Source organism: Ornithorhynchus anatinus, chromosome 3, assembly GCF_004115215.2.
Source record: "Ornithorhynchus anatinus isolate Pmale09 chromosome 3, mOrnAna1.pri.v4, whole genome shotgun sequence".
Taxonomy (NCBI): Eukaryota; Metazoa; Chordata; class Mammalia; order Monotremata; family Ornithorhynchidae; genus Ornithorhynchus; species Ornithorhynchus anatinus.
This window is the reverse complement of record NC_041730.1, coordinates 134,391,418-134,405,247: the sequence shown is the minus strand read 5'-3', so window position 1 is coordinate 134,405,247 and position 13,830 is coordinate 134,391,418. Positions and strand designations below refer to the sequence as shown.

Sequence of the window (13,830 nt, the reverse complement as noted above, 5' to 3'; positions counted from 1 at the left end):
ATATTTCAAGCATCATCATTATAATTATCTCCTATTTACCTTTCTTCTTATCCCAAAAGTAAGCGCTTAACAAATCCCATTATAATAACAGTAACTTAGCTCTGCCGACTGTCATAAAAGATGAAGAAGGTTGAATAATAATAATAGTGGTATTTGATAAGCGCTTACCATGTGCCAGACAGCATACTAAGCGCTGGGGTAGATTCAAACAAACCGAGTTGGACACAGTCCCTGTCCCATGCGGGGTTCACAGTTTCAATCCCCATGGTATGGATGTAGTAACTGAGGCACAGAGAAGTGAAGTCATTTGCCCAAGGTCACCCAGCAGACAAGTGGTGGAGCCAGAATTAGAACCCATGACCTTCTGACTCCCAGGCCCGTACTCTGTCCGTTAGGCCGTTCTCTTTCATGTGTTGAAAGATGAGAGGTCTTGGAGACCAAATTCTGAGCCAAAGATATATGAAAGCTCAAAGGTAACGAACTATCCCAGCTCTGCCTCTTGTCAGCTGTGTGACTTTGGGCAAGTCACTTATCTCCTCCGTGCCTCATTTACCTCATCTGCAAAATGGGGATTAAGGCTGTGAACCCCATATGGGACAACCTGATCACCTTGTATCCCCCAGTGCTTAGAACAGTGCTTTGCACAGAGTAAGCGCTTAACAAATGCCAACAATTATTATAGTAAGCGCTTAACAAATACCACCATTTTACCCAGTGTTTCCAAGGGGTAAAGAATACGGAGAGTGGGAATGTGTGGAAACATGGAAGGGTTGTTCATCGTGGAAAATCCATCCCATTACCTGGTACACAGCCAAAAACTGGACGGCCGCATTTGGATCCAATCGCCCCAGGCATTCAACCATTTCAAGGCTGGAAGCAGCCAGGGTGTGGAGAATATTGTTACTGAAGGTGATGCTCATGGACTGGAGAAAAACCTCTGTAGCTTGAGAGAGATATCTCTGGGCCAGGACCATCCTTTGCTAGAGAGGAAAAAGAGCAGGAGAAGGGTTTTATTTCTATTTGTTAAATTGCACTTCTGACAAAACATCTGTTCGGGCGGTGGTGGGGGGCCAGTTATGTCAACCCGGTAAAAAAAATAAATACCTTTAATTCAATTCCTTTCCTTCTTTGTTTCTCACCCATTGGTTCATTGAGATGGGATTCCAAACTTGGAATTGCACTTTTGTTGCTTTCTGTGTCTTCTGCAAACTCATTTGAGGCATTCAATTTAGCTGCTAACTATAAAGGAACATGCTGTGAATAAGGTAATTCTCTTCAATAGCCTCTAAATAGCCCACCAATTAGACACTCACACACGCACACACAAATATCAATCACCCAGTACCTTGTCCGTATTTATCTGAACTAGTACCGGGTCTGTTCTACTGGAAAAGAGTAATTCACTTCTTTAAAGAGTACTTTGAATTAAGATGAAAGAAAGTTTCGAAAGGAACGAGCGACAGGGAGCCAAAGGAAAAAAAAGCATGAGGCGCTACAAATAAGCAAGACAACACAACAAGGGACGGTCTTTTTGTGTACCCAAAGGGGCGGGAGTGTAGACTATATACTGCCACACACAAATACTCATAGTGTACTTCGCAATCTGTGGTGTCTTCTTCAAATGTAAAGGATGACTGTGTGTACAGATGCTCTAAAAAAAATTAAATGGTGGTATTTGTTAAGCGCTTACTATGTGCAAAGCACTGGGGGAAACAAAGTGATCAGGTTGTCCCACGTGAGGTTCACAGTTTTAATCCCCATTTTACAGATGAGATAACTGAGGCACAGAGAAGTGAAGTGACTTGCCCAAAGTCACACAGCTGGCAAGCGGCGGAGTCGGGATTCGAACCCATGAACTCTGACTCCCAAGCCCGGGCTCTTTCCACTGTACCACGCCACAAACATTAAGCGTGACAACACAAGGGACAGCCCTTTCCCAAAGTGGCCAAGACTGTGAAACACACACTGCCACACATACACAGTTATAGTGAACTTCACCATCAGTGGTGTCTTCTTTTAAGACTGTTAGCTCCCCCTCTAGATGGTGAGCTCGTTGTGGGCAGGGAATGCCACTATTTATTGTTGTATTGTACTTTCCCAAGTGCTTAGTACAGTGCTTTGCATAGTAAGAGTTCAATAAATATGATCGAATGACTACAAAGGATACTTTAGGAATTTCTGAGTATTTTTCAAATATTCTTTTACTGTACCATTCAAGAACCGAAGGAAGTGTTATTTTTAGACCTGTTTTAAGTAACACAAACAGACACTTGTTGTCAAGCAGCCTTTGGGACAATGGTTGATAAAGCCGGTGGCTCGTCACCGGGAGCTCTTAGAGGGCTGGCTTCGTGCTCTGCCCAAGCTCAGGGTGGGAGAAGCATTCTTTCCTTCTTCCCTTTCTTATCAAGCTAATAAGCAGAGTGGCTTAGCGAAAAGATCACGGGCTTGGGAGTCACAGGACATGGGTTCTAATCCCGGCCTCATCACTTGTCTGCTGTGTGACCTTTGGCAAGCCACTTAACTTCTCTTTGCTTCAGTGACCTCATCTGTAAAATGGGGATTCAGACTGTGAGCCCCATGTGGGACAACCTGATTACCTTGTATCTGCCCCAGTGCTTAGAACAGTGCTTGGCACATAGTAAGTAAGTACTTAACAAATACCATCATCAGTATTATTATTATTATTATTATTAAGAGAGGGGTGGGAAGGAGAGAGGACAGGGAAAGGAGTGGATGGGAGGTGGAGAGAGTGAGGGAGAGACAGAGAGAGAAGACAGAGAGGGAGGGAGAAAGGTAAGGAGGGAGAGGAGAGAAAGAGAGCAGAAAGAGTGAGAGAGGAGGAGGGAGAGTGAAAGACAGTGCTCTGCACACAGTGAGTGCTCAATAAATATGATTGTATGGATAAATGAATGAATGAGAGAGGGCTAAAGAGGGAAAGAGAGGAGAGAGGGCAGAGAGAAAGGGAAAGAGGACAGTAGATGGGGAGAGAGGGAGGAAGAAAGAGAGAAATAGGAGACAAGGGGGGAAGAGCGGAAGTGAAAGGGAGAGGGGAGAGGGGACATGGGAGAGGGGAAGGGGAAGAAAGTGATAGAGGAGAAAGTGAAAAAGTGCAGAGGAGATGAGAGGGGAGAGAGGAGAGAGGGAGATGGAGAGAGGGAGGAGAGTGAGAGAGAGGAGATGAGAGAAAAGAGATTCACAGAAAGAGGGATGAGAGAGAGAGATTGAGATTGTTTTGAGACAAGTGGCAGAAAGAGGGATTAGAGAGAGAGATTAAGACTGTTTTGAGACAAGTGGGTATGGGACTTCTGAAGTTCCGCAAAGTTGCTGGTGGCCTCCTCACTGGGTAGCTGGTCTGTGACAATATACCCGTTGCGAACGTTCTCCTAGGATGAAAAAAGGGACCGACCAGAAATGGTTCTTTTGTAGTAAATTTCTGGGCTGAAGGAACTGTACACTCTCAAAATCACTGGGAAATCTCTCAAAACTATGGGGAAAATGGAGTTTCTTCTCCATCATAGCTGCTTGGAAACCTGTAACCAGAAGTCTCTTCCACTGCTTGCATTTTTAGTCACAGTTTTAACACACGTTTTGGTGCACAGAATGGAACCAGACACAAGACCATTTTTTACACACTTGTGTCATTTTTCTATTTCTAATGAAAAGGTATGCACTAAATGTTTTTACTACAACTACTCAATACTCTCTTATTACAACCCAGCTCGCACACTTCACTCCTCTAACATCTACCTGCTCGCTGTGCCACGATATCGCCTATCTCACTGCCAACCTCTCACCCATGTCCTGCCTCTGGCTTGGAATGCTCTCCCTCCTCCAATCCGAATGACTTTTCGCCCCTTTCGAAGCCATATTGAAGGAACATCTCCTCCAAGAGCCCTTCCTGAATAAACTCTCTTTTCCTTTCCTCGAACTCCTTACCGAGTTGCCTGATTTGCTCCCTTTATTCCCTCCCAGCCCACAGCACTTATGTCTCTACCTGTCATTTATTTATTTCTATTAATGTCTGTCTCCCCCTCTAGACTGTAAGCTCCCTGCGGGCAAGGAATGCGTCTGTTATATCGTTCTCTCCCAAATGTTTAGCATAGTGTTCCGCACACAGTAAATGCTCAATAAATACAATTGACGGACTGAGTGACTAGAAAAACGGGGCAGAGCAAATGGAAGACAGAGATACAGAGTGGTGCAAATCAGGGAAACACAGATGGGGTCTGCTAAGTGACCTTGGGCAAGTCATTTAACTTCTCAGTGCCTCAGTTTCCTCATCTGTAAAATAGGGATTCAATATCCATTCTCTCTCCTGCTTAGACTGTGACCCCAACCTGATTACCTTGTATCTTCTCCAGCTCATAGAACAGTACCTTTTTATGGTATTTGTTAAGCCCTTACTGTGTGTCAAACACTATTCTAAGGACTGGGGTAGGTACAAATGAATTGGGTTGGACACAGTCCCTGTGCAGCACGGGACTCACAGTTTAAGTAGGAGGGAGAACAGGTCCCCATTTTTCACTTGAGGGAAGTGAGTCCCAGAGAAGTGAAGTGACTTGCCCAAGATCACACAGCCAGCAATCGGCAGAGCCAGCATTAGAACCCAGGTCCTGCCGACTCCCAGGCCCGTGCTCTCTCCATTAGACCATGCTAATTCTCTAGCGCGTCACATATGCCATAAAAAAAAGAAAATCTCAGGGCACAGAAACCACAATTCTTACCAAGAAATTGTCATCCCAGTAGGAAGAGGGATTCACTGGGTCGACCTGAATGGCGAGTAAGTGGAGGGTTTTCCCCATGAAGTGCAGGAAGTTTGCCCGGATCTCTGTGCATCCGGTTGACAGGATTGGCAGGATGGCCAAATGAGCGAGGATCTCGGGAGCCAGTGTTCGGCTGAGCATGAACCATTTCTTTGAGAGACACAAAGCAGACGTTCAAAATCAGTGGCTGTAGGTAGCCATTAAATCATCTTGAAGAGGAAGGGCACATAGTAAGCACTTACCACATACAATTATAATTGATATTATATTTAAAGTATAAGCATATATATATATCCTCAATTTCACATTGACACCTCATTCTGACATAATTGTAGGACTTTCTATTTTATCCTTGTTCCTTCTTCTATTCCCATTAACTGTACATATTTTTTGTCTGTCTCCCTTCATTAGATTGCAAACCCTTTGTGGGCAGTGAACACGAGTCCTGATTCTGCTAAATTTTCCCGAGCGCTTCAGAGCATTCGATAAATTCCATTAGTTGACTTATAAAAGATACTTACATATTCTTCGGAAGTAACATCACTGGTATTCCGCATGTATTCCGAAAGGATTCTTTTCAATGATTCTTTCTCCAGCTGTTTGATAAACGTTTCCGTTTGAATGACTTGAAGTATGTCCAGTGTAATTTCCACCAGACTCAGTTTCAGGTTGGCGAGTTTCCTCATTAATGGCGTACTGATATTCTGTGTCTGAAATATTTAAGAATGTCAGATATGCATGACAAATATTTTGGAAATCTGGTGACAGTGAAATGAAAAATCGCTTAAGCCTAATGGGACATGCACGTCAAAAATTTTAATACAGCCCTTTAATTAAGTAAAATGAGACAGAAGTGGAATATTAAGTTGGTTTTTATGGAAAAGAAAGGAAGAAACGGTTTTCTAAACCAGGATGCCAGTCATGAGAAACGTCAAAAAGAAATTAGCTTTGGATAGTTCCAAAGCTGACAGTCTATTTCACGAAAGACTCCCAAAGCTTTATTCCCTTTCTCGATGTGATTAAAAGTCAGGAATACAGAAATATCTTCTGTGGGATAATTCACCCATTGCCACTTTACCTTTTACATTCAATCCAAAATCAAGTGACTATCTCATCGCTCCTTTCACAGTGTCTCATCTTTGGAAGAATTATTTGGACAAAATTTCCTGAGATAAACAAACTCCCTACTCCCACAAACTCCACCACTCTCTCCACCTTCAAAAATATTAAAATAACATTTCCTCCCAGAGGCCTTCCTCAATTAAGTCTCTTTTCCCCTAATCCCTCTCTCTCTTTTCCTCTCCTCCCACTCCCTTCTGTATCACCTTGACTTGCTTCCTTTATTCATCCCCTCTCCCAGCCCCACACCACGTATGGGTTTATCTGTAATTTTATTTATTTATATTAACGTCCGTCTCTCCATTTAGACTGTAAGCTTGTTGATGGCAGGGAATGTGTCTGTTATATTGTTATATTGTCTTCATTCATTCATTCAATCCTATTTATTGAGCGCTTACTATGTGCAGAACACTTTACTAAGTGCTTGGAAAGTACAATTCGGCAACAGAGACAATCCCTGCCCAACAACGGGCTCACAGTCTAAACGGGGGAGACGGACAACAAAACAAAACAAGTAGTCGGGTTTCAATGCCATCAAGAAAAATAGAATCATAGATATATATACATCATTAACAAAATAGAGTAATAAATAATATATACAAATAATAATGTTGGTATTTGTTATGCACTTACTATGTGCCAAGCACTGCTCTAAGCACTGGGGTAGCTACAAGGTGATCAGGTTGTCCCATGTGGGGCTCACAATTTGAATCCCCATTTTACAGATGGGGGAATTGAGGCACAGAGAAGTGAAGTGACTTGCCCAAAGTCACACAGCTGGCAAGCGGCAGAGCCGGAATTAGATCCCATGACCTGTGGCTCCCAAGCCCGGGCTCTTTCGGGAGAAGGGGGAATGGGGAGGGGAGGAGGAGCAGAGGGAAAGAGAGGGCTCAGTCTGGGAAGGCCTCCTGGAGGAGATGAGCTCTCAGTAGGGCTTTGAAGAGGGGAAGAGAGTTAGTTTGGCAGAGGTGAGGAGGGAGGACGTTCCAGGACAGCGGGAGGACTTGGGCTAGGGTTTGACGGCAGGAAAGGTGTGAACGAGGAACCGTGAGGAGGTGAGCGGCAGCGGAGTGTACAGGGTGGGCTGGAAAAGGAGAGAAGGGAGGTGAGGTGGAAGAGGTAAGGGGATGGAGAACTTTGAAGCCAAGAGTGAGGAGTTTTTGTTTTGTGCAAAGGTTGCTAGGTAAGCACTGGAGGTTTTTGAGGAGGGGAGTGACATGCCCAGAGCCTTTCTGTAGGAAATTGAGCCGGGCAGCGGAATGAAGAATAGACTGGAGTGGGGAGGGAGAGGAGGAAGGGAGATTGGAGAGGAGGCTGACACAGTAATCCAGTTGGGATATTATGAGAGCTTTTACCAGCAAGGAAGCAGTTTGGATGGAGAGGCAAGGGCGGATCTTGGCGATATTGTGAAGGTGAGACCGGCAGGTAGGTTCTGGTGACGGATTGGATGTGCGGGGTGAATGACAGAGCGGAGTCAAGGATGACACCAAGATTGCGGGCCTGTGATATAGGAAGGATGATAATACCGTCCACAGTGACAAGGAAGTCAGGGAGAGGGCAGGTATTGTACTCTACCAAGGGCATAGTACAATGCTCTGCACACGGTAAGCGCTCAATAAATACAATTGACTGACTGGCTCTTTGGTATAGATAGTAGTGATGGTATCTGTTAAGCGCTTATTATGTGCCAAGCACTGTTCTAAGTACTGGGGTAGATACAAGGTTATCAGGTTGTGGGAACACGTGGGAACATGGGGTTCACAGTCTTAGTCCCCAGTTTACAGATGAGGTAATTTAGGCACAGAGAAGTTAAGTGACTTGCCCAAAGTCACACAGCTCACAAGTGGCAGAGGTAGGATTCAAACCCACTCCCTATGACTCCTAAACCTGTGCTTTTTCCACTAAGCCATGCTGCTTCTCATGGTAGCTCCCATACATTCATTCATTCATTCATTCAATAGTATTATTGAGCGCTTACTCTGTGCAGAGTACTGTACTAAGCGCTTGGAATGTACAAGTTGGCAACAGATAGAGACAGTCCCTGCCCTTTGACGGGCTTACAGTCAAACACTGGGCTCTGACCCCTTTAAGAACTTGATATTCACCTCACCCTCAGCCCCTCAGCACTACGTCCATATTCATTCATTCAATCATATTTATTGAGTGCTTACTGTGTGCAAGCACTGTACTGAGCGCTTGGAAGAGTACAATATATCCATAATTTATTTTAATATTTGTCTCCCCCTCTAGAATGTTAGCTCTTGTTGGGCAGGGAATGTGTCTAATAACTCTGCTTTATTGCACTCTCCCAAGCACTTAGTACAGTGCTCTGCATACAGAAAGCGCTCAATAAATAGCACTGATTGATTGAAAACTACAATTTTAAAAAGGCTTGAAAAATGGTAATACAGTGGGAGGATTTTTCAGGAAGCAGCCCCACGTTTGCCAACGTTGCGGAGAGCAGAAAAGTTCTCTCTACCCATTGGCCAACGTAGATCGATAAATCAATCACATTTATTGAGCGCTTCCTGTGCGGAGCACTGTACTAAGCATTTGGGAGAGGATGAACAACAGAGATCTTAAACATGTTCTCTGCCCACAAGGAGCTTCCAGTCTAGAGGGACCCAGTCCCTGCCCTTAAGGATCTTACAATGCTTGTGCGCTTCCTGTGTGCGGAGCACTGTACTAAGTGCTTGGGAGAGTACAAAAGAATTAGTAGGCACATTCTCTGCCCATAATGAGTTTACAGTTTAAGGGACCTTGGAAGCTGAGATGCTATTTGCTTTCCCTGAATTTGGCAACCGTGCTCTATCGGTTCCAAGATAATGGAAAAAAGGAATCGTTTTATTGTAAAACCGAGACAGTTAAAAGAGAATGTCAAAACTATCGCCTTCCTTCGTGGCCATGGGCGACTTATTTCACTGCTCTGTGCCTCAGTTTCCTCACCTGTAAAATGAGAATTCGATACTCGTTCTCCCTTTCTCTTAGCCTGTGAGTCCCACGTGCTACAAGGGACTTTTTCCAAACTGTTGATCTGGTAACTATGTCATTGCATCACCCAATTCTTGGCACATAGTATGTGCTTTAGAAATACCATATTAATTACTAATAATTATTAATAACAAATAATCATCATTAATGACAATCGATAATGATTGATTGATACCACAATGAATTTGTGATTAATTAATCCATACCTCATCGCAGGGTGATAAGCTCTGAATGTTCTGAAACCTTTCTTCTTCTTCTGCCACTGCTCTCTGGGCCAATACATGGGATTCTAAATAATATGAATGCTTTGCCTCTTCGTTCTTTTCATTTTTGGCAAGCAAGCTTTAAAAAGAGCAAAAAAAAAATTAAATTCTCATTAAGCATTTAACAACTGATTTCAGTAAACCCAGGCCCTATGCTCTGCCAAACCTCTGACTGTCCCTAAAGCAAACAGAAATATTTATTGAGTGCTTACTTTGTGCACAGTACTGAATTAAACTTTTTTTAATGGCATTTGTTAAGCACTTACTATTTGTCAAGCACTGTTCTAAGTGCTAGGATAGATACGAGTCAGTCAGGTCAGGCACATACGCCCGATATGGGGTGACCAGCGTGGCTCAGCGGATAGAGCACTGGCCTGGGAATCAGAAGGACCTGGATTCTAATCCCACTCCGCTGCTTGTCTGCTGTGCCACCTTGGGTTAGTCACTTCACTTCCCTGGGCCTCAGTTCCCTCATCTGTAAAATGGGGATTAAGACTGTGAGCCCCAAATGGGACACGGATTGGGGCCAACGTGATTAGCTTGTATCTACCCCAGGACTTAGTACAGTGTCTGGCAAGTAGTAAGCGCTTAAATACCAAAGAAAACAAATAAAAGAAATACTATCGATTAAGGTAAGTAGGTTCCACATGAACATAATTTTTAAAATTGTACTTCTTGATAAAGTAAAGGTAATTAATTTTACTATGTGGCTCAAAGACTGAGTCAACGGCAAAAGTCCAAATCATCCAGTATTATGCATAGAACAATATAAAGCTGAACTGTACATTCCAAGCGCTTAGTACAGTGCTCTTGCACAGAGTAGGTGCTCAATAAATACGATTGAATGAATGAATGAATAAAGCACAGTGAATCCTTGAGAAGCAGAGTGGCTCAGTGGAAAGAGCCCGGGCTTTGGAGTCAGAGGTCATGGGTTCGAACCCCAGCTCTGCCACTTGTCAGCTGTGTGACTTTGGGCGAGTCACTTCACTTCTCTGTGCCTCAGTTACCTCATCTGTAAAATTGGGATTAAGACTGTGAGCCCCACGTGGGACATCCTGATTCCCCTGTGTCTACCCCAGTGCTTAGAACAGTGCTCGGCACATAGCAAGCGCTTAACAAATACCAATATTATTATTATTATTATTTTTATCCTTCAGTGTGAATGCACATGGATTGTCTGCTCTTGCTTTATTGGGAATGTTACATTCATTCATTCATACAGTCATATCTGTTAAGTGCTTACTGTGTGCACAGCACTGTACAATACTTGGGAAAGTACAATACAATAATAAACAGTGACATTCGCTGCCCACATCGAACTCACAGTCTAGAGTCGGAGAGACGGACATCAATTCAGATAAATAAAATCACAGGTATATACATAAGTGCTGTGGGGCTGGTAGGGGTGGGGGAAGAGCAAAGAGCTGAGTTATAATCATTTATACTGGGAACAGTAATAAAAATACTTTTAAAAGGTATGGCACTTTTATTTTTCCGAAGTACTTTTATATCAATCATCTCATTTCTTCCTTGTGATACCCCTGTAGAATGAGGAGGCAAGTTGTATCAATCCCATTTTACACCTGAGGAAAATGAGGGTGAGAGATCTGTCCGCTATCCAAAATCAGGATAGTGGAATTGCTGGGTTTAGAAAACAGGTCTTCTGACTCCCAGGCCCATGCTTTGTCCATTAAATCAATCAGGGGCACTTTCTAAGCACTTACTATGTGCAGAACACTACTTAGCACTTGGGAGATTACAATATAACACTATAACAGAGTTGGTAAAATAATAATAATGTTGATATTGGTTAAGTGCTTACTATGTGCAGAGCACTGTTCTAAGTGCTGGGGTAGATACAGGGTAATCAGGTTGTCCCAGGTGAGGCTCACAGTCTTAATTCCCATTTTACAGATGAGGTAACTGAGGCACAGACAAGTAAAGTGACTTGCCCACAGTTACACAGCTGACAAGTGGCAGAGCCGGATTCAAACCCATGACCTCTGACTCCCAAGCCCGACCTCTTTCCACTGAGCCACACTGCTTCTTTGAAATCATTTGTGACCTATTTTGCAAATCAAGTTCTTGCAGAATGCAAAGAAGTAAAACTATCATTTTTTTTTTTTAAGTGATAGGGACTTGAAGACAGGTCTCCTGATTTCCGGAACTGTGTCGTTTCTACTGGGCTGCGTTGAAATTAATTCGCAACAGTAAAATGACGTACCTTATGAGTTTCGCATGCTTCATCTTTATTTCAGTGGAATGCTCTATATATCCGAAATGAAGGAAATCTTCTCCAAGTTGCATCAACGCCTCGCATATTTCCTCTGGTACAGATGGCAACTGGGAAGTATTCCCACTTTCTGAATTTTGATAAAGCATTATCTGAAAATCTATTTTCCTGTGGCGTGAAAATGCATTTTCAATCAATTAATCAATCGTCTTTATTGAGTGCTTACTGTGTGCAGAGCACTGTACTAAGCCCTTGGGAGAGTACGACACAACAATATAACACACACATTCCCTGCAGAGCAGGCATTTTCACAGCTGCGGACAAACCACAAGTTGTTTTCGATCTTAAGAAACGCCTTTAATAGGAAAACGATGTTCTGCCCAACCCGCTATTCCAGGATTCTTGGTGGAACTGTGTTTATCCACCCCAGCGTTTAGTACAGTGCCTGGCACATAGTAAGTGCTTAAATACTATAATTATTATAATTACTATTATAGATTCCTAATTTGTGAATTCATCCAAAAATCCTCCTCAAACCGAGTGGTCTTTTGGGCCTATTCACCTTCTATTGGCAACACATTCTATACCATTTCCTACCTGCTCTGATGTTTTATGTCTTTTGTTTCTTCTGAGCATATCACCTTCAAGCTGGAGTCCATTCATTCTGCTCAACACCCTCTATTTTTGACCTATCTATAGTTCTCAGTCATGTTCCCTCTTGGGATTTGTCTTTCCAGACTACAGAGTCCTAATTTTTTCCATTAATCTTCTGTGAGTATCTTGGTTGTCATTCAGTTAGTCATATTTATTGAGCATTTACTATATGAAAGTACTAAGTGCTTGGGAGGGTACAATATAACAATATAACAGTCACATTCCCTGCCCAAAACAAGTTTACAGTCTGGAGGGATATTAAAGTCTAGAGTCCTTCTCAAAAGCTTCTAGGGGTTCACAATAAGTCTGGGTCTTGCTAATGTACGACCCTCAGGATAAATGAAGAGCTCCCTCAAAACAGTGGGGTTACGATATGCCTCGGCCGGCCCCTCCCGTGATTAGTTTGCAGGCAGGATCTGTTCGGTGGGAAAATCTGCCTGTTGTTGTTCAATCCCCTCTGGTTTGAAATGTAGGAGTGTAGTTGAGGTAGGCAAGCAGCACCCACTGTATCTTGTTTCTCCTGGCGGCTGGCACTTTGTTTCCCTGTGTCAATAACCTTTGAGGTCTGATAATAAAAGACAGACACGTTGGGGGAAACCTGAAATGAAAATATTTTCCCCTACTTCCCCCAGAAAAACCCACAACTTCATTCCTTATTGGGAGCAGGCAAGCAGATAAACTGCAAACGAAAGGGAGTGAAATCAGAAAAAAATCTTTTTTCTCCCGCTTTCCCACAAATCTTGACAACAAACCCAGTTTGGATCAAGATCCACCCTGTCTCCTCCTTCTCCACCCTTTCTTCTCTAGCAAAGAAGAAACTGAGCCTTAATAGATTTGAGAAATGGAGTAACACTCGGAAAAGCCGCCTCTAAAGCAATTAGTCTTGGAAGAATTGAAGAAAGGCTCTATATGCGCCTCAGTTTCCTCATCTCTAAAATGGGGATTCAATTCCCGTTCTCCTTCCTCAGAATTAGCTGGCACATTTCCTGCCCAAAATGAGTTTACAGTCTAGAGGAAGAGTTACACTCTGGAGGAATAGACTAGTTAGAGTCTAGGGGGAGAAATTTAATGCCTGTCTTCCCCTCTAGACTGTGAGCTCCTTGTGGGCAGAGAACGTGTCTACCAACTCTGTTGCATCGTATGCTCCCAAATGCTTAGTACAGTGCTCTGCACATAGTAAGTGCTCAATAAAAAAGATTGACATTGACTGAAATGCCTGAAATGTGCAGTGAGTGCTCAATAAAAAATGGATTGGTTGACTGATTGACTGAAATGCCTGAAATGTGCTCGAGCTACTCAAGGCTATCTCTTGTTCTGAAAATGAATGTCTTAGAAGTTGCTTCAAACCCCCAATTAATCAGCCAATCACTACCATTTATTGTCTACTGAGTAGAGAGCATATACTAAGCATTTTTAAGAGTAAAGTAGAAATGGGTGGGCTAGACTGTAAACTCCATGAGGGGAGAGAAGCAGCAAGGCTCAGTGGAAAGAGCACAGGCTTAGGGGTCAGAGATCATTCATTCATTCATTCATTCAATAGTATTTATTGAGCACTTACTATGCGCAGAGCACTGTACTAAGATCTTGGAATGTACAAATCGGTAACAGATAGAGACAGTCTCTGCCCTTCGACGGGCTTACAGTCAAATCGGGGGAGATCATGGGTTATAATCCTGGCTATGCCACTTAGCTGTGTGCCTTTGGGCAAGTCACTTCAATTCTCTGTGCCTCAGTTACCTCATCTGTAAAATGGGGATTAAGATTGTGAGCACCACATGGGACAAACTGATTACCCGGTATCTCTCCC

General features: G+C 43.2%; 1 protein-coding gene across 4 annotated transcripts in view; it reads right to left on the bottom strand.

Moving 5' to 3' along the window:
• The window catches only part of CFAP46 (cilia and flagella associated protein 46), a 193,175-nt gene that overhangs the window by 41,775 nt on the left and 137,570 nt on the right, over positions 1–13,830 (bottom strand). For all 4 annotated transcript variants that reach the window (XM_029061715.1, XM_029061716.1, XM_029061717.1 and 1 more), the window contains exons 39-44: positions 11,361–11,537; positions 9,080–9,215; positions 5,285–5,473; positions 4,725–4,913; positions 1,105–1,239; positions 801–980 (exon numbers count right to left, since the gene is read on the bottom strand). In XM_029061715.1, the coding sequence (XP_028917548.1) occupies positions 801–980; positions 1,105–1,239; positions 4,725–4,913; positions 5,285–5,473; positions 9,080–9,215; positions 11,361–11,537 (1,006 nt within the window). The remainder of the gene's footprint in view (positions 1–800; positions 981–1,104; positions 1,240–4,724; positions 4,914–5,284; positions 5,474–9,079; positions 9,216–11,360; positions 11,538–13,830) is intronic.